Below are 21240 nucleotides of genomic sequence, written 5' to 3' on the forward strand. Positions count from 1 at the left end.
ATTATTCTTTCGTGATGAGGATACTTGGTCACACTTGAAATGACTGTCCCTAGATGATTTGATTTCTGAAACGACATGGCTCCTACATGATGAGGGGATTTGGTCGCTTTGGGTAATTTGTTCGGGGTCAAATTTGACGATGACATTGCTCATTCGTGTTGAGGAGATCTAGTCAATAAATGACATGGTTCCTTCGTATTGAGAACATCTAGTCATATTTGGGTAATTGTGCATATGGAGACAACATTGTTCCTTCACGTTGAGGAAGTCTGATTGTCTAAAGATTACTTGATTTTGAAAATTACACAGATCCTACATGATGAGGAGATCGGGTCACTTTGAGTAATTTGCTTGTCAAATCTGATGATAACATTACCCCTTCGTGTTGAGGAGATCTGGTCATAATTGAAAGATGATGGATCTACTAATGCGATGGGCTTCCTGGATCTTGTTAAAACAAGTAATATGTTATGATTCCATACATGTTATATGCAACATGTCCTAAAGATGATCTAATGCAATTTGATATGATGAATGTTGGATGCAATTTTGCGTGATTTAATCCATCAATTGTGACTTCGTCGCTTTAAGCAATAGATACAAAATTTCCCCTATTGTTTGTGTTTTGGTGATCTTGGCCCCTACACTATTTGGCGGTCAAGTCCCTGTACTATTTGGCTATCATTTTGCCCATTTCTACCTTGAATTTGCTTCCTCTAATTTGATCAGAGAACCATGTATCTTTGCAAAATCAACTTTTATTGAAATGATTTGAAGTCCAATCAAGTATATCCCTAATCAGAATTGCTTTGAAGATAAGCTCATGTCCCAACTGTCATTATTTTAATGGTTGATTGAAATCACTTTGGTTTATGTCGTGATCAATTATAATGAGATACTAAGGGATAATTTCATTCATGTTTCCTGGTAAAAAAATGTTTTGAAACCCCTATACCCCTAAACTTTCCTCAAAGTAAAGCATAATAATCCTTTCGTATAGAAAAAAAATTGTTATTAATCAATATTTTATATGCATGATGCTTATTAAAAGAAGTAATAAAGTATAATCAATTGTTATTATTAAAAACAAAAATAAGAAAGGTATCATCCTTTGGAGTCAATTTTCTTTTAAGGAGAAGACAAACATTACAAGAAGAACAAAACCAAGTATCCCTCATATCAAGTGCAAGAATTATTCTATATTCTCTCCAACAGTCTTTTCTGAGACTAAATATGTTTGAGCATGAGAATATATCCCTTAATTATCAGGCTTCCAAGGGAATCCACCATTCATCAGCCTAATCTTGAATATTCGAGCCATCCTTTGCGGATTTTCAACTAGAATCCTCAATTGGATAGATGTCCGTTTTTTTTTTTCACCCCTTTTATTCCTTTTTTCATTTTGTCTCTTTTTTTTTCATTTTTTTCTTCATGTGTAGTATCGCTTGACTGAATCAGAATTCATAGGATTAGGTAACTTATCTCCATCCATTTCGGTCAAAATCATAGCTCCTCTGAAAAAGGCCTTTTTCAATTTGTAAGGATCTTCCCAATTTGACATCAAATTCCCTTGAAAGTCTTTTTGTATAGGAGAATCTTTTTCAACACCAAGTCCCCCTCATGAAATTCTTGGGGTTTGACATTCTTGTTATAAGCTCGTATCATTCTCTTTGATACATTTAGCTATGACAGATAGCTCTCAACCTCTTTTCCTCTTTAAGTTCAACTGGTCGAACCTATTCTGTACCCAATCTATTTCCTCTAATTTCAGCTCCATTAGTACTCTTAATGAAGGAATTTACACTTAAATTGGTGAAATCGCTTCCATCCCATAAACCAGTGAGAAAGGTGTTGCCCTTAGTCGATGTGCGAACTGAGGTACGTTAAGCAAGTAAAGCAAAGGGTAACTTTTCATGTCAGTCCTTATTTGTCTCAGTAGTCTTCGTGGCAATCCTTTTGATTTTCTTGTTTACTGCCTCTACTGCCTCATTCATCTTTGGATGATAAGGAGCCAAATTATGATGTTTGATTTTGAACTTGGTGTAGATTTCAATCATCCAATCATTGTTCAGATTTAAAGCATTATCTGAAATAATTCTCTCTAATTATCCATATCTGCAAATGATCTCTTTCTTTAAGAATCGACAGACTACACCCTTTGTGACACTGACATAAGATGTAGCCTCGACTCATTTGGTGAAGAAATTGATGGCCAAAAAGATGAAGCGATGTCCATTAAAAGCCTTTGGTATAATTGGTCCAATGACATCAATGACCCACATTGATAAAGGCCAAGGTGCAGTTATTACATGTAAATGTGATGGATGCATATCAATTTATCACCATAGATATGACATTTATGACATTTGCAGACATAGCTGATACAGTCCACTTCCATTGTAGACCATTAATACCCTAACCTCGTGATTTGTTTTGTGATTATGAACCCATTGGCATGTGTTCCACATATTCCTTCATGGACTTCCTCAAGTATCCTTTTTGCCTCAATTCTATCCAAGCATATCAATAGTATCTGGTCTTCTCCTTTCTTATAGAGGACTTCTCCATCGAGTATGTATCTCATAGCTAGTCTCCTCAAGGTTCTTTTTTCATTCTCCGTAGCTTCAGCAGGGTAAGCTCGATGCTTGACATATTGAATGATGTCATAATACCATGAGAGATCATCTTCTTCATCCTCCTCAATGTTACAACAGTGAGGTGGGGCTTCTCTTATGCTCATTCAGATAGGCATTATTCGAGCATGATCGTTAACTTTGAACATTGAAGCTAACGTAGCCAAGGCATCTGCCATTAGTTTTCTTCTCACGGGAGGTAAGTGAAAGTAATTTCTTCAAAATCTTTTATCAAATCCGTGACCAGATTCTTGTATTCTACCAATTTGGAATCCATAGTCATCTATTTTCCACAAGTTGATAAATGACTAAGACTGAGTTCCCAAATACTTCCAGGATCTTAATTTTATGCTCAATTATATATTGAATTCCCATGATACATGCTTTGTAATCAACCATGTTGTTTGTATATTCGAAAGCAAGCCGACTGGTAAAAGGATAATGATCTCCTTCCGATGAAACCAACACTGCCCTAATTTCATGCCCCGCAGCATTTGAGGTACCATCAAAGTTCATCTTCCATACTTTGTCTCTTGAGGTCTGTTCTTCTTCTATGTTGGAGATGCATATTAAGTCATTGTTAGGGAACTCAAATTTCACTGGTTCATAATTGTCCAATGCTCTACTTGCTAAGAAGTTTGTAATGGCACACTCTACAGTTCTTTTTGGCTCACATAAACTATGTCGAATTCAGACAACAATATCTACCACTTAGTCATCCTCCCAATTAAAACTGAGGATTCTATCATGTATTTCAACGGGTCAAACTTTGATATTAACTAAGTAGTGTGATACAACAAGTATTGTCTTAGTCTTTTGTAGTCCATACTAAGGCACAACACAACTTCTCGATACGGGAATATCGAGTCTCGCAATCAGTGAACTTTTAACTGAAAAAAATAAAGGGCCCACTCTTTCTTTCCAGTTTCATTGTGTTGTGCTAGTATGCATCCCATTGAATTTTTGAAGAGCGTTGGGTACATAATCAGTGGCTTTCCTAGAATTAGGGGTACTAGAACTGGTGCGTTTGATAAGTAGTGTTTGACTTTATCAAAACCTTCATGATAGTTGTCATCCCAAATTCCTAGGTTTTGCTTTCTCAACAAGTGGAAGATTGGATCACACGTTTTTGTTAATTGAGAGATAAACGGGAAAACTATTCAAATGGAAAGATAAAATGCTGAAAAGCATCTTATCAGGTTCGAATTTGGCGAAACATACTTCAGATTTGGACTCATGACATCGAAAAACATAAAATAGGACTTTTTTTAAAAAAGTTAACTTTTTGATCAAAGTTAACGGGTTTGGTCAATGGTCAACAAGTTGACTCGGTCAACTCAATCTGAGTTGACTCAGAGTCCAGAATACTCGGTTGACTCGGCTGAAACGAAGCCCACGTGCACTGAAGGCGCGTGGCAACGCATGAGTAGCGGTGAGGCCAACCGAGCTCGAGATCGACGTGAAATCGACAAAACAATCCTGAGGTTCTTTATATTTTTCAATGACTTTTCGAACGCCTTAACCAACCGACTAACAATAATTCACACAACAACGATGACTAAGGTTTGGTCGAAATCGAGTAGGATACTCGACGATGAGGGAAATGTGATCATCAGAGCTCGAGATCGGCGTGAATTTGAGGTAAATCGCATGGTAGCTTTGTTTCTCGATGGACAATCGAACGACTTTTTATGGCTAACGACGTTTCACAATGAATGGCTGATCGAGTTTTGATATAGGGAGGTCGTCGGTCACAATGGTCAAGGAGGTGCTAGAGACGGAGGTCGGACGAAGCATGTACAGTGAAGCGACGATGACGAAAAAATTAGGGGAAATAGGGTTTTAATCCTAACCAGATTTGGGGGATTGCATTTTTGGGATGAAAATCCAACTTGGATAAACTAAAAAAGAAATTGAAATAAATTATTTTAGTTACAGTAACATATTCTAGTTGGTAGGAACATGGTATACCATGCTTTAGGTCTCACTAGTTCAATTCTTGATGGTCTCAACTTCTCCATTTTTATTTTTATTTTTTTGGCTGACAAGAGATGGGCAAATGCAAAGTCAAGTCCTAGAACTTTCAGGATTTTTGAAAACTACCTTAAACTTTTTAGAACCTTACGGATTGGTCCCCAAAAATCATTAATTAAAATTTAAATAAAATGTAGGTGTTACACCCTTCCTAGTCATATGTGCTTTGCAATTTTTCAATTAGTCACTAAATAAATATTTTGTTTATTTTAGTTTGAACTTCAATCTTTATTTCGTTTACATGTTAGCCACTATGCATGTTTTATGTGTTTTAGGGTAAATATTTGATTCAGTCTTTAAACTTTTGGCCTAATATTTGACATGGTCCTTAAATTTTAGATTCAATACATTTTAGTTCTCAACTCGTTATGCGTTAGAAAATGTAATATTCATGCTTTAGGTCCTACTAGGTTTATTGAATATCTATTATGGTCACTGATTAACATGATTACTATGTGGAATAAAATGAATTTATTACCTACAAGTCCCTATAGTTCCACCCTAGTTCTGATTTTGTCTATTAATCATATTTACTTAATATCCATGCTTGATTTAATTTGTTAAGTACTCACATGACCCATGTATTCTAAATATTTCATAAAAATGATAAAATATCCTTAAATTAGTTAGTAGTGATCACTAATGTTCACATCAATTTTCAAGAACGCACTTTGTCGAATGGGCGTGAAAAGTGCAACCTATCGAGGTAGTACAATTCAATATGACATTCGAATGAAAACGAACTTAAAAATAATTGATTTTACTTTGATAAAAAATGAAATAATAATTGTTTTATTTTAATGATGACAATGTGTTTATTTATTTGGCATATTGCTTTAATTTTATTTTATATTTGATTGATGCTTAATGTGAGAACTCAAATAAATAATAAAGTGGATATTCTTGTATTGAGGAGGTAGATGGGAAAACATTCCCATTGGAGGACGTGCGAATCACGTGATCTATTCTCAAAATAGGGAATATTCTTTATAGTTCGAAACGAATTAATTGATAAACAATAAAATAAGTTGTGAGATAATTTTTGAGTTTAACATTTTTAATTTCCATTACCGATGATGTATAAGCGATTAGGTACTAGTATTGAGCGCTATGGGGGTTTTCCCTTCCCCGCACGTAACCGACTCACGATCCCTTAAAAAATAATTTTCTTGTAAACGTAGATTAATTTGTCTTTAAAAATGATTCTTTATTAAATTGTTTTTAAAATACATTTTTAGTTATTCGACCTACCTAGCCCAAAAGTCAATGGCGACTCCGAATTACATCGATTTCGAAATAACTAAATTTTCAAAAATAAAATTTTCATCTTAAAAAGATAATTGTTTTCGTTTTGAAAAAAAAAAAAGTTACGACAGCTTAACGACTCCGCTGGGGACTAAGATTGAGAGTCAGGCCAATAATGCTTATTCATTATCGTGGTAGTGAATATTTGAAAGCTTAAATAAAAATTATCTTATAATTGATTTTATTGGATATTGATTAATTCTTTTCGAACTATTTATTAATAGTTGTACTAATCTTTGAATTTTCTGCTTTCATATTTGACGAATATTTTTAAAGGCGCATCTTTAATGTTGGGCGTCTTGTTTGATCAAAGGTTTGTATGCTCCTCCTCACACACTAAACTTGCATCACATGACATAAACTCTATACCCGAGCTCTGTCCCGATTAAGTAGGGGTGAACGCTATACTTTCGTGGTAAATTTATTCTCTGTATGAGCTACAACCACTAACCTCTGAGATACAAGCCTTATAATAAAATCAATTGGTACATTAAGTTACTTTGGGAGTTTAAAAGAAAAATTTAGAACAAGTTTTTATGATTTTAAATTAAAAGAACCGATATTTTTCCCTGAAGGATTGGTCCTTTTCATTCTAATAAGCTCCCAAATTTTTTTAATGTCACTCTAAAATTACACTTGTTATAATTTTTAAATGTCACATTGTTAATACTAAAACTGAGAAGGGCTAATATGTACCAAAAAAATCAAGAATCAAGTTAGAAAAAAATAACAAAGTCAAAGACTAACAAAGATTGCAGAATTGAACTTCAATTTTTAAACTGAATCTAACATCTTAATTACATTAGTCAACTAAATTAAAATGCAAAAGTCAGTTTTTCACAACAATGGATAATAACCCTTCCTATTTTGATAAGCTATTCAAAGCAATTCTCCCATTCTAACATATTTAAATTTCTTTAATAGCTCGGAAGCAAAAGTTTAAGATGCTTCAAGCTTCTTCCACAAGTACAAAGCTCTTCTAATAATTGGATCAGCTGAGAATCCTTCTGCATATGCACTTATGGCATTCAAAAGCCTCGTGAATTTCTCACCATTGTCCTGCATTCAATAGTATCATCACTTTCAGTTTTTGAGGTTGCTCCCATGCAATATAGCATGCAATGCAAATAGTCCTGACCAATAAGGACATTCCTTCCATATATCTAATATCTATGTTACTCTGACTCGGGTGTGAATGTAATAAATGTATTGGGTTAGATTTTTTAAGGTTTTCCATGTATTTTAGGATAGGTTACATCCCCATATCCATATGTTGGACATGCTTCAAGTAAATGCGAACCCTGAGCAACATAGCCTAATATGTAATTTTCCAGTGTCTGGTTTTATTTTTACAGCATCATGTGCCTATCATAGCCCATATTTTCACCAATCCGAAAGTGACGTTTGGCAAATTGTATATGTTTGAGCATGAGGGCATGTAATTCATTTGAAAATAAAATTTTGTACGAACCTCGGGTTTATTAAATGTGAGATCTCCGGTGGAAAATGGTACCATGTAGAATGGAAGATCACATCTCAGCATTGCCTACAACAACATAAAGTATGAGGATAGATACATGGATGAAGACGCTTGTTATCACTTCAAATTGTTGTTGCCCACAACAAGAAAGGATGGAAAGATTACCAAGTTCTTGCTTAAGACAGCTTGTTCAGCATTTGCTATCAAGGTCTGTAAAACATAATACATAACTTTGGTTCACCACTATATATAATAGTAAAGACAGAAGAGGAGAATAAGGGACCTTATTTCACATAAAATAAAAAAGTAAAAAAGCACCCCGTGCAGAAAATTCTCACATGGCTATAAATGGAAATCACACCCATTTCAATCAGAACAAAACATGTCTTGTTATATAAAATACTAGAACTAAGCCTATTCGCAAACATAGAGTTCCTAATTTGACTAACAAGAAGATATCCCTTTGATGGTAAGATGAGAAACTATTCACCATATGCAGTATTACTCAGTCACTAAAAAACAAAAAAAAAAGTCTAGTTTGATTAACCTCAAATCCTACAAAGAGAGGAAATTTAAGGCAAAAATTGTAGGCAATAGATGACAAAATGCAGGTGAACTACCGTAGAGAAAAATAGTTGGTGCCCAGTTCAGTATCTGTTTTCTGGCAATATGTCATAATGCTTTCCTATCCACAAACCTTCGAAATTTATAGCTATTTGGAACGTGTACTTTTAGAAGGGAAAAGTTTTCATATAAACAACTCGGTCACCTATCAAACAGACCCTAAATTAATGAATGGTTTCTTACAGCTTCAGCTTTAGGCTTTGAACCTTAACCATTTGATTAGCAAATTTTATATCTTAGCTCCTTTCCATCTTTCATATGAAGCAAAGCTAGGGCAGTAATTTCACCTAAAATGGCTAAACCTTAACCCATAAGATCCATGATTCTGTAGTTTTAGAGCCATATTTAGGTTCAAAACTAGCAACAGTTACCAAAATGCTATCCCATATAACAAATCCTGAAAATGAAATGATTGAATAAACAGAAACTATATAATGAGGGCCAGTGCAAGTGAACCTAATTTGTAGGCCAGTTTAGGTAATTGTTGGGAATTAGGATGTCCTATAATATATATATATACCTATGTATATATGCATATTTATTAAAATAACACCCAAACCAAGTCTTTAACTCGTGCTTATGAAATTGGCCCCGTCTCATTCTCAGTTCACCTATATAACATACATGAATGATCACAGAGATTATAAAACAATATTTTTGTAGCATGCACATATTCATGTTATGTTCATCCTACTCTGATTATACCTTCCTGATGTGGTTTTCTTCAACCTGATCAACACACTTTAGTAAATTCTCCAATGTTCCTACACAGAAGAAAAATCATAAACAAATATGACAAAACAGACAGACTAGGAGAAATGTAACAGTGGTGTAGAACAGGAGAGTATGCAATCATGAAAATGAGTAGCTCTAGATTAAATACAGAATTGAAACCCCTAGCCTATTGGTAGCACAAAGCTTGCTGCGAATCATGGTGATATTGCATCTCTTATGATAGGTGTGTAATTCACAGGAGAGAAGGTACATACACCATTCTCAGATGCTAAATAAATACAAATAAAATGAAGTACTCAATTGGTTTTTGCATATGGCAAAACCACTTTGTGAAACCCACGGAAAGGAGTTACAAGTATAAAACTAGCAGAGAAATCCACCTAAACATCAAAATTATCAAGGTCACTCAGAGGATCTAGCCAACAGAACCTCCAGAAACGACTTACTTAAACCATTACTCAAAACGACAACATACAGAATACTTTTCTAACCTCTAAAACAGTGCCAACTTCCTTGCTTACATACATGGTAAAATAAATTAGTATTTTGTTTGTTATTATTCCAGAATCACTAGTATAATCATTAGTAAAACATCCGTCAGGAACAGATTGTTTGATCTAATAAAAAAACAAATGCAGCTTTTCAGTTCTTAACAGTTACATACCGAATTTAGTGATCAATTGAACAGCATGGACATTCCCGATTCCATCAACTCCTGCATTTAAAAGGAAATGAAAAATCAATAATTTTAGGCACAATCTGATTTAGAAAGGAAGTTAATTAGGATGGAAAATTCCAAAGGAAAATCCAAGGTAATAAATGGATATGCATGCTAATCTTAATGTTGAAAGAACTCAATCTTCAAGTTAAAGTAGTGTAGAAAAAAATATCAGGAAAAATGCAAGCCACTCCAACTCACTCCAAACTCAATGTAAGCAACTCAATTGTACTGTGTCACAGCAGCTATACATGTTGCATCCAGAACTCCAGAAACAAAATGTTCAAGACTCATAAATATGAAAATAAGAAAAAAAAAGATAATGCAGTCAGTTGCTACTAATCATCTTTTTCAATTCGCATCATGTTTTCACCACTATCAGAGAAGTCAGACTTATGCTATGGTTTTTGTATTTCTGGAAACCAACTTTTATATGTATTTCACTTGAGCCAAAGCAGTTAATAAACAATATGGACTTCACTTCCCCTTTTTATACTTCCTGCATACTATAATATTAACTAGCTGTCATGCTTTTACTCCAGACATGATCATCATATAGGATCCAGCTGAACCAAAATAAATAGGACCTCCACTTCCAAATAAACAGATTAGTCCTACTGAAAAACTCAAACACCAATGAACCTATGCCACTTATGACTTATCTTCTCTATTGAATGACCATGAAAAAGGATTTAAAAGTATGAAAAAGGTCCATCAAATGTTTTCTAAAACAGAAAATTCATATAGACCCACTTCCACCACTATCATGTTTCTACAATAATCAAGTTATGTCTTAATCTGTCGAATACAATTTGAGATGTGAATATGCTTATTTTTTTGTTAATTACATTTGCCAGTTCACTCTTATACAAGATAACAGGTTTAACCCCATGATAAGTGCCAAGGTAATTCCTAAATTATTTCCATGTTCTTGGAGTGACAAACTGACTTGATGGGTTCAATAAGTCATATTCCACACAGCGCATCATCTATTCTATTTGTTTTGAAGTTATATACCAGCCAATCACCCCAAAATATAGTTTCCTTTAGTACAAAGCTACATGGTATTTCATGGTTTATAAAATCAAACCTCATTTTGGGAGTAAAAAACTTACCATATCTCCCCATCTCTCTCATGTGTTTCAAGCTCTAATTCCAGATCCTCGTTCTCACTTCTCACCAGTTATTTCTTAGTAACATTTTATTCTCTATTTCCTACTTCATACTTCCCACATCCCTCTCCTCACATCCAAGGTATGTCCCAATCAACCTCTCCATCTTCCCCACCTCATATCACTAATTCTGTTTTTGTATTTCCACACCCAAAAATAAAAGAATTGTTTACATGAAACATAGCTCATACCAGAGATTGTGCAAACTTGACAAGAAACTTAAAATGGAAATGCTTGATATCACAAATGACTTTTAAACTACCATGAGATGTATAAATAGAAAATGTGTAGCATCTGAAGATGCCAAGATAAAAGAACCATGTCAAATATAAAAAATATTGCTCAAATCAATTTGTCAGTGTTTCTCATGCTATAAAGTAATTTAAAGAAATATTATAAAAATAGCTTGAGAAAATATGGTGAATATATTCTTTTTCTTTTTTTACTACGCATTTGAAACTATTATCATGACAACCTGGAATATTATCACATCTATCACCCACAAGAGAGACTACATCAACAAACTGCGAAGGTTTCAGATCTCCATATCTTTTTGAGAAATCCTCCAGTCCAAATGAAACCATCCTGATAAAGCAAGCAATAAAAAGATTAGATCCTTGAGAACAAGGAAGAATATCTACAACAAAAATAAAAACAAACTTAGTTACTTAGGCAGAAGAAACCACCATAAATAATATCTAAAAGTTTCACAATTTTGAACATAGCAGTAAATTTGAGATCCAATTCTCAATTCAATTAAATGCTAACCATCAAACTATAAATCTACACAACTGACAGAAATTAGGTGTGTAATATAGAGAAACCTACTCTATAATGAATAGCGTGCAAGTAAAATAAGTATTTAGAAAATAAGATAGTGGTGCACATCTAATTATACTATTATAAACCCAAATAGCTCTGGTCTCAAATGAAGTATCTTGATGTGACTGTAATTTCCTAACCATTTTTCAGCAAATCATTAGTTTATTACTATAAAATCGTCATAACCTAACAATGAAAGTGGGAAAAAAATTACAAAAAGAATTTTTGGATATTACATCGTAAAACTTATATTTTAACTGTCCTGAATTGGTAACTTCCACTGTGTTTAATAGGAAAATAGTCAAATGAGAAGCGTAAGACTTTTCTATAAATATCCATGAATTCAGATACTGCACTCGGAGGCGTGACAATTAATAAAACCAGGCATACATAAAAAATGATGGGCAACTTGGAAAATATTATATAGTGGACCAAAAGTACTGGCTTTGGGATATTCAAACATGTGTAAAGTACAATTTTGTACAAAAGAAACATATACACATATGAAAAATGTGTACTATGCATGCAAAGAAATAATCAAGCTGCCTATTCTATGAAAAGAAAGGACTTTATTACCCATTTTCAATTGAGGTTAAGAATGATAATGCATCAAAGAATGTATACTAACTCGTATCCAAGTGGTGCAATTCGTAGTAGGCGTAATGAAGGACATAGAATCTGAAAGAAATCTTTGTCGGGGGAGACAACTCGAACCTGTCAGTAAAAAAAAAAGTTAAAACCCAAAGCACTTGATAAGAAGGGGAAAGTGATAAAAACAATTAGTATTCTGAATATTTAACAAAAGTAACATTCAGTGTCCTTGGGGGATAAACAATAATTAATAGGAATTCTTAATAAAATGATTTCTAGGATGCATAATACTTATGAGCAAACTTTTCTAGAAAAATTGGCATGCATCGCTTTGTCCCAGCTATCTATAGGATAACTACTTTATTCCTATTCCATTGCAATATATAAGCTTTACCTCTTCCCCGCACATAGATGGTAAAAGTATTTAGACAAAAGGAAAATTTATCATTGATATTGTCTTGTTAATCATTCCAGCCATTTAAAAATGTTATTACTTGATCGTCATTAATAGAGTACATAGCTTAAAGAGGTAGTTTGAAATGCTTAATTTTTTTATTTTACATCATGAATGTAATTTTTTTTTTTACTAAACATACTTTGATACCATAAACCATTGATGCATAGATTGCTCAAGTGAAATCTCGGTTCCTTTTTATTTCATATGAACCTCAAAAAGAAAATTTTGGATTTGCCCCTGAAGATGACCCGAAACATCTCCAATTATTTTAATCAGCATATCTCCACCAATATAAGCCATTAGCAGACTAATACTAACTATAAAGTAAACAGAAAGTCAAAAAGAGACAGACCACTTCAAATTTTTGAAAAAACTCTCAGAAAGCTCCAACACCAGGTAACTTTCATGTCTTTCCCTGGTTAGCATAAGAGAAGCGTGTTCAATTAAATGGTTGCTGAATTTGATATTGTAAGTTCTTTTTTATCACAATTGTTATTAGTAAATGTGGTATCACCAAATAAATTGAGCTCCAAACTGTCACATGTGAAACCAAGTAACTTTTTTTTTTAATCATGAAACTAAGTAACCTTGAACTAGTGAAATCTCTTTTCCTCCAAATAAAGTCAAAAGTTATTGAACAACATCAAAGGGCATACTTGTGTTTTCCCGATGAAATCTAAAGAAAGTTACCTTAAACCCTGCATCAACACTCCTTGCAGCCAGTGTTCCAATAACGTCATCAGCTTCTACCCCAGGTACCTGCCATAGAATAAAATTTTTAATTTCTAGCAACATAGGACACGGATCAACCAAATCATAAGCATCTCTGGTGTCATATGATTTACCTCAATCACCTTAATGGACATAGCTTTGATGGATGCCTTCAAATATTGAAGTCCTTGCACTATGGTATCAGGTGTAGGAGGGTGGTTGCTCTTGTATGAAGGGAACAGAGTATGACGAAAATTTAAACCTTCAAAAAGATCAAGAGTACATTTTAGACATTTATTCAGATAAAACATCTATATTTCCAGCCAAAAAGGTGACATAATACAATGTATACTTCTTACTTGCAAATGCTACAGTTAACCCTTAAAATCCAAACAGACTTAACAAGAGCCAAATGAATAAATGCAAAGGGGAAAAGGGACCGAATTGCAGGCCTCTAAAAAAAGATACAACAAAGATATAAAGCATTGAAGACGACAACCAAATATGAAAATATTTTATAACAGTTAATGATTCTCAATAAAAAATAAAAAATAAAATCCATGTATAAAACTAGTGATAAAATTAGAAAAAGGCTCGCCCAGAACTAATTTAGGCCTAAAAGTCATTGACGAAGAAGACGGTAGCTTAGAAAGGCAAGTCTAGCAACTTAGACTTGGGTCTCTACAGAAGCTCATATATTGTCCAAGTGGGTAGAGGCTGTCATTTGAACAGAGATTGGGAAAAGGATCAATGTAGCAATATAGAAAATGCAATAGCAAATAATCAAGATATATACGGATATGCCTAAATGTGATCAATGACCCTAATCAACCTAAGCAAAGATTTCTCTGTCTATTCATCTCATTCAAGAAATTCGTAGTCCTTGAAGTCTTTCTCCAAATTAGTCATAGCAATCTTTAACTATAAAAAAAAACACTGAATTCTGATGTGAAGAAATCTCCTAAATATAGAAGTTAAGGCCATTGCAGTATTGCCTGTAATGCTTTGCTTTCTGAATAGCTACAATTAAATGGACTACTAGTTATTTGATGGAAAAACAGGTATAGAAGCAAGAAACATGCAAAAAGATAACACACATTGGAAACAAGCTTTCCCAGGATTTACCTGCTAGTGAAGCAGAGACAGAAACGATAGCAAAAGCAACTGACAGGACTTTTAATGCAGAAGATATCAAGAGTGAGGCAGTCACTAGAGTGGCATTATTGGTATTTAAATTTGAAAACAAAAAGAAAAGTGGGGTTTATTATCCTGTAGAGTCAAGAAAATTCCAGAAGACGTGTTATCCGATTATATTTTTCATTCATTTCTGTTGATGTAAAGGGTATAATACGCATATTGGACTTCGAAATTCCTTAACACAAATAAAGCACAAGCAAACTCCCTCCCAATCTGAAAGAATCAAGAATGTAAAGTTGCTCTTCTTTTTTTACATGGAAGAACTGGCCTTTAGTACTATTTATACACACATGTAATGTGTGTGTGTGCACTTGTGCATACACGTGTACACACACACAAACACCCATGGCTTCACCTTAGTTATCCAGTTTTACCAACTCATACTATTCCAAATTTAGTGATTGATTTCGTCTACTTCAGCAACTTGACCACACAATAGAATAAAATTGCATCAAAAAGCATACCTTTCCCCATGACATTTTCTTTTGAAGAAATACATGTATGACCAAATGGAATTCCTGAAAAGAAGAGGTCCTTTTTATTAAAAATAATTGCTAGAAGGAAGAGCTTCAGAATCCATGGAACTCCATGCTACTGATTACAAAAGGGATCACCAGACTAGATGACCCTATCCAGCACATAAAGAGTATAAATCCCCCAAAAATAAAACTAATGTAGATGCATAGCAATCCAAGACAGTTTCAAATAGAATCAAAAGGTTTCATTCAGATCATATAGGGCATCTCAAAGATTCTACAGAGATTATAGTAAAACTTCAATCAACAAGAGTATTAGATTTCGTCAATATCCTTTAACAATATTTTGTGCACAAACAGAAAACTTTTGTCTTAGACAAAATTTCTACCTCTTTTTTTAAATCTTAAGTTCAATTAACTTCAAAATTTGCTAGTATTTCTCAGGCAACAAAGCTAAGATTGGAAAGAGTTTCAGCTCTTCATACAAGGACTTTTTCAATTTTTTTTTTGATAAGAAGAGAAGGCCTCGTTAAAACCCCCTTCATGATTAATGGAACACCACAAGGTGCTCATTAATCAGCGGAAGGAGGAAAAGAGTGCCTTAGAATTCATTAATAACCGAAAGATACATAATGTTTAAAAACAAGCATAAACACTACCTTTACCATAACCATCCCAAAGCATAAAAAGCAACCTAAACAAAACAGTTAAACTAGCCAATACCAGCCTTAGCTAAGCTATCAGCCTTAATATTGGCTGACCTAGCAACCCATCTAATAACACCCTCTAAATCTCTCAACCTAGCAACAATGTCTTTCACTAAATCTAAATAAACAAAAGGACAACAACCAGAATTCTTAACCCAATCCACAGCTAGTTTACTGTCACTTTCAACAATCAAACGTTACTTGAAAAGCTGATGGATCGAATCAAAGAAAATTAAGCCCTTCTTAATTGCCTTAAGCTCCATCAAAATAGGAGGACCTGGGCCAGCAGCCTCTTGGAAAGAACCCATCACCGAGCCATCCTCAACTCTTAGTAAGCCACCTACACCACTTTTCCTCCAATCTCCACTCACAGTTGCATCCATATTCAGCTTTATAAAGCCCTTTGGAGGAGGAGACCAAGTCACAATTTTCATGATTGAATTCTTGGAAGGAGAGCAACAATCCCCAAGAGAGGGATCACTGATGAGAGCATCCTTTGAAATAGACACATACTTGAACTTAGCTAGGAACCAAGTAGCGAGCCTAAATCTTGCCATAAAGAATAGATCAATCTGATCTAACATTCCCCCTTCAAACACAATGGCATTCCTGAATTTCCAAATGGTCCAAAGAACCACTCCCGAAATGAAGGGCCAAATAGAAGAATAAGGCACCATATCTTCCCAAGCTAAAATAAAGCTTTGCGCATTGTCCTGTAAAACCGAACCAACTTTCCAAAATCTCATAAATTTATTCCATAGGGACCACGCCACGAAGCAAGTGAAAAATAAATGTGATGAAGATTCAATCTCCTTTTTACAGAAAGGACATGCAACGTCTACAATAGCCAAAACCCCTCTCCTCTGTAATTCTGATTTTACTGCCAAACTCTGATACACCACCTACCACATAAAGATCTCCACTCTAGGAGGCACCAAACCCCTCCAAATATTTTTCATCCGAAAATTCTCAACTGTCGAAATAGAGTAGCATAACTTCACAGTCGATTTAACAGAATAAGTACCTTCCCCATTCCCTCTCCAGATCAGACCATCTGTCAACTCATGGGACAGACTAATATGATGAATTATAGCCATTAAATAAAAAAAATGATCAAATTCCCAATCACTCAAATTCCTTCTCATCTGAACATGCCAAGACTAACCCGATGACCGAAATTCACCAAACTCATTTAACTTCCCATTCTTGTTTAATGAAAGAACAAACTATCACGGGAAAACAACTTTAAGAGGAGAATCAATCGCCCAGCTATCGAACCAAAATCTGATACTCTCTCCATTACCCACTCGGACTTTAAACAAGCTTCGAAACTTAGCACCTATCATTTGCAAACCTCCAAGACCATTTCCCTAGGAGAGTTCTATTCATGGAACTGAGGTCCAAAACACCAAGACCACCAATACTTTTAGAAGTACACACTGTCAACCAATTAACCCAGTGAATCATTTTGAAGTCTACCCCTCCTCCCCATAAAAATTTGGCCATGATGGAATTGAGTTTAACATTCACCGAAGAAGGAATCTTGAACAGAGACAAGAAATAAGTAGGTAACAAGCAGAAAACCGCCTTCAATAAGACTAGTCTCCATGCCACTGAAAGTGTCTTAGCCTTCCAGTCGGCCAACTTTTTGTAAAATTTCTGCACAACTGGATCCCACAAAGCTAAAGAATTTCTCTTAGCACCAAGCGGCAACCCAAGATATTCCGAAGGGAAAAGTCCTATTGAACAACCAATAGTACTCGCCCACTGCAAAACCTTTTCCTCACAAATGTTAATGCCAAATAGTTTACTTTTGATGAGATTCAGTTGAAGACCGGACATAACTTCGAAAACTCGTAAAACTCTCTTAACATTAAGAATTTGCGTCTTCGATGCATTGCAAAAAATAATGAGATCATCTGCAAATTGCAGATGAGATAAATTAAAAGAAACATGTTCTTGCCTAAAACCAAACCACAAAACAGACCCGAAGAGACCGCCTTTAGAAGCAATAGGTTTAGAAGCTCTCCAACGAAATTAAACAACAGTGGGGAGAGCAACCCTGTCTAAGACCTCTAGCCATTGGAAATTCTTCAGTAGGAACACCATTAACCAACACTGACACCGAAGCTGTTGTAACACATTTCTGAATCCAACTGCACCATTTTATTTTGAACCCCATTTTAACCATCACTTTGAAGAGAATATCCCAATCTACCGTATCATAAGCCTTCTTAAAATCCACCTTAAACACAACCCTTTAGTCCTTTCTTCCTCCACCAGTCAATTCCTTCAATAGCAATAAAAGAGCAGTCCAAAATATGTCTACCAGGAATGAAAGCAAATTGTGAATCACTGATAATATCGTTGATACAACTTCTCAACCTTCTCGATAGACACTTGGAAAGAATCTTGTACATCCCTCCTACTAAGCAAATAGGTTTGAAATCATCTAAACCCCCAATGTTACAGCCCTTCAGAATAAGAGTTATGAAAGAGTGATTAATACCATGCTCCCAATCCTTTCCCAAGAAAACAATTATGAAAAAATTTCAGAATATCAGTTTTCAAGGAAGAGCAAAACCTTTTAAAAAATCCCATATTCAACCCATCTGGCCCAGGAGCTTTGTTACTATCACATGAGTTTAAGGTTTCCCAAATTTCTTCCTGAAACTCCTTTTCTAACATAAGACTCTGCTCCAGAGATATTCTTGAAAAATTCAACTTAATATCATCCACTTCCAAAGTTGATCGGCAATTAAAAGCTTCAAAGAAATGATCTCTGACTCTTGTCTTGATAAGAACCGGAACTTTAATTATTTCACCTTTAACATTAAGAGCATTAAAAGAATTCATCATCCTCCTAATGGTAGCACATGTGTGAAAAAAAATTAGAATTCCGGTCTCCATCATTAACCCACTTCTCTCTTGAATTTTGGAACCAGATTTGCTCCTCGATTCTGTAAAGTCTCCACATTCATTTCTCTAAGACCTCAACTCTACTACACTGTCACAAACACTGGAAGATTGATTTTGCTAAACCCCTTTTCTAATTGGTGAATCTTCTCTTCTAGGACATTAATTAAATCGCGTGGAAATTGTTTCTTATATCCAAACCATTTTTTAATAGCAAATTTCGTGTTTCTAAGAATGCTCAAAATTCCAACTCTTCTCTTGTCCTTCTTAAACTCCTTGATAGACTCTACAACCTTCTCCTCAAAACCATCCTCATTCATTAAGTAATTAAACAACCTGAAAGGTCTCTTACCCCAAATATCTCCCCTGCTCTCAAGAATAATTGCATTATGATCAGAAATAGATTTAGGAAGTAAAGATTGGGTGATAACAGAAAAAGCAGATGAGAAATTTGCGTCCACCAAGAATCTGTCTAATCTAACAACACGTAGGATAATCCCAATTACAGCTCCAGGTAAAATTTCCCCCGATTAATGTCAGATCAATTAGCCCCGTTTGCTGAATAAAAAGTCTAAAAATTTCCATAGAATTCCTGTTTTGAGCTCTTCCTTCCTTCTCATTTTCTGATAAATAAGCATTAAAATCCCCTCCCAAACAACAAGGTATATTGTACCCATTTAAAAACAAACCCAGCTCCTCAAAAAAACCAGCTTCTCTTCTTCCACTGATGAACCATAAACGTTAATGAAGCCACACCTTAATTGGTTGGTTTTAAATTTCCCGAAAAATGACAATAAATCTCCTGTGAATATACTGATCTTCTAACTCAAAAATACTATCATCCCAACAACTTAAAATACCTTTCGAGGAACCTACTACTGGCGAATCAACGAATCCTTGAATCTTATTCAATCCACTTCTCCTCAAAAAAGAACTTGGAAAAAATCTCAAGTTTTGTTTCTTGCAGAAAAATAAACGTTGGTTTCTTCTCAGAAACTAATTTTTGTACAGCTCGCTGTTTTTCTTTTTTTTCCCAACCCCCTAACGTTCCAGGACATAATGACTAGCTTTGGCATCATAAAATTGTTCAATAATACCAAACATACCCCGGAGTTACCCGCCAACTTAGCTAACCCCACTCAAGCCTTTCTCCAAATTCATTATTTTTTCCAGAAAAGCTTTTTTTCCTTCCTTGAAAGATATACCCAATATCTTGCTTATTTCCCTGGTAGCAATAGCTTCCTCCAACAACAATGGAAAAGCTAAGGAGGATATTGTAGAAATACTAGCTTGATCTAAAGCATCCCTAATGAGGGATCTTTTAAATCTCCTGTTGAATCTCCTCTTACTCGAACAATCACTGTCCCCTTCTGTAGTAACAACAGCCTTTGGAATTTCAGAATGAGATACTCTTGAAATTAAAGCCCTTCCCATCTTATTACTTAATTCCCCCTCTGAAACAACATTAAAACCCTACACATTTCGAAGCCATATATTCCTCTCCCTAGACCTACTGTATACTCTCTTATAACTTCTGATCAACCTCCTCCCAACCGGGGCACTCTTCATGGATAATGAGCTAGCAAAACGATTTTTCGAACCACCTCTTGAGCTTTTCACCTTAAAACCTTCAACATACCCCACAATACCTTCATTTTGTGCTTGACCCTGTAAGACAACCTCTGCTGTTAAATCATTTGAACTTTCCCAACCTTTACGCGCTTCCCCTGATCTGCTGGAAATATTATGTGCTCTTGGACTCGAACTTGAGAAGCTACCCACGTTAAGGCTAAACTGATTAACATTCATAACCTCCTTCATCTTCTTTGAACCAACTCTTTGTTCAACAGATACATTTCTCGTTTCTAAATCTTTAGAAAACTGTGCACTGAATACTGATCCCCTTCTTGACTCCTCGGGCCAACCAATGATCTTTATCAATATCAACAACCTGTTCATTTAGAAACACTTCTTTTCCCCACCTGTATTTTCCTTCACCTGCTCATCTTCACCCTCTTCAGCAACTTCCATAGGATTAAATGAAATGTTATTGGGTTGGGGTATAAATCTTCCAATAAAATTCTTCTCCCCTACCCCAATCCACTTTAGATTATATGCAGGCCCACCAGGAATGATTTTCTTTTTTGGTGAAAAAGAAACCCTATTACCATCCGATTGGGCTTTATCATCCGGGTCATTTGTCCTATTTTCCAAGAAAACTGATAGCCCACAATTAGAAGTTTCTGCATTTGACTTACTCGATGGGACTTGTCCCCCACTGACTCCATTCTCACAACTATTTTGTCCTTTGTTCAGCCAAGAGATGACTTTAAGCCTAGACTCTTCTGATATCTTTTGATTTTCAGCTGCTGCCAGAGTAAGGCGTCAGCCATCCCCTTCCACAGACATGACATAATCACTGTTCCATTCTTTGGAAATTTTCTCTACCATCTTCCCCACTAATTCTTCTGGTTTTTTCAAGACAGATCCCAGGGATATCTTTTCTTTAAACGATCTGCCATAAGAACCTATTGTAACCTATCAGGGACATCAAAAGGACTCTCCACCCTGCGCAGAACTTTCGCCAAAGAAAGATCCGATATGCTCTTTGATTCCTCTTTAAAACAAATAAATTTTCCCCACCTCCTAATAAGTTTTTCCA

At 35.0% G+C, this 21240-nt stretch overlaps 1 protein-coding gene across 3 annotated transcripts in view; it reads right to left on the minus strand.

The window, feature by feature from the left end:
- The window catches only part of LOC120146955 (DNA polymerase I-like), a 45763-nt gene that overhangs the window by 19289 nt on the left and 5234 nt on the right, over positions 1-21240 (minus strand). For 2 of the 3 annotated variants that reach the window (XM_039160439.1, XM_039160432.1), the window contains exons 6-15: positions 14944-14997; positions 13417-13544; positions 13262-13330; positions 12152-12237; positions 11177-11286; positions 9476-9526; positions 8782-8840; positions 7618-7662; positions 7444-7518; positions 6900-7031 (exon numbers count right to left, since the gene is read on the minus strand). In XM_039160439.1, the coding sequence (XP_039016370.1) occupies positions 6912-7031; positions 7444-7518; positions 7618-7662; positions 8782-8840; positions 9476-9526; positions 11177-11286; positions 12152-12237; positions 13262-13330; positions 13417-13544; positions 14944-14997 (797 nt within the window). In that variant the 3' untranslated portion in view covers positions 6900-6911. The remainder of the gene's footprint in view (positions 1-6899; positions 7032-7443; positions 7519-7617; positions 7663-8781; positions 8841-9475; positions 9527-11176; positions 11287-12151; positions 12238-13261; positions 13331-13416; positions 13545-14943; positions 14998-21240) is intronic. The other variant, XM_039160449.1, reaches the window with a different exon arrangement.

Source organism: Hibiscus syriacus, unplaced genomic scaffold (assembly GCF_006381635.1).
Source record: "Hibiscus syriacus cultivar Baekdansim isolate YM2019G1 unplaced genomic scaffold, ASM638163v2 tig00002511_pilon, whole genome shotgun sequence".
Lineage (NCBI taxonomy): Eukaryota > Viridiplantae > Streptophyta > Magnoliopsida > Malvales > Malvaceae > Hibiscus > Hibiscus syriacus.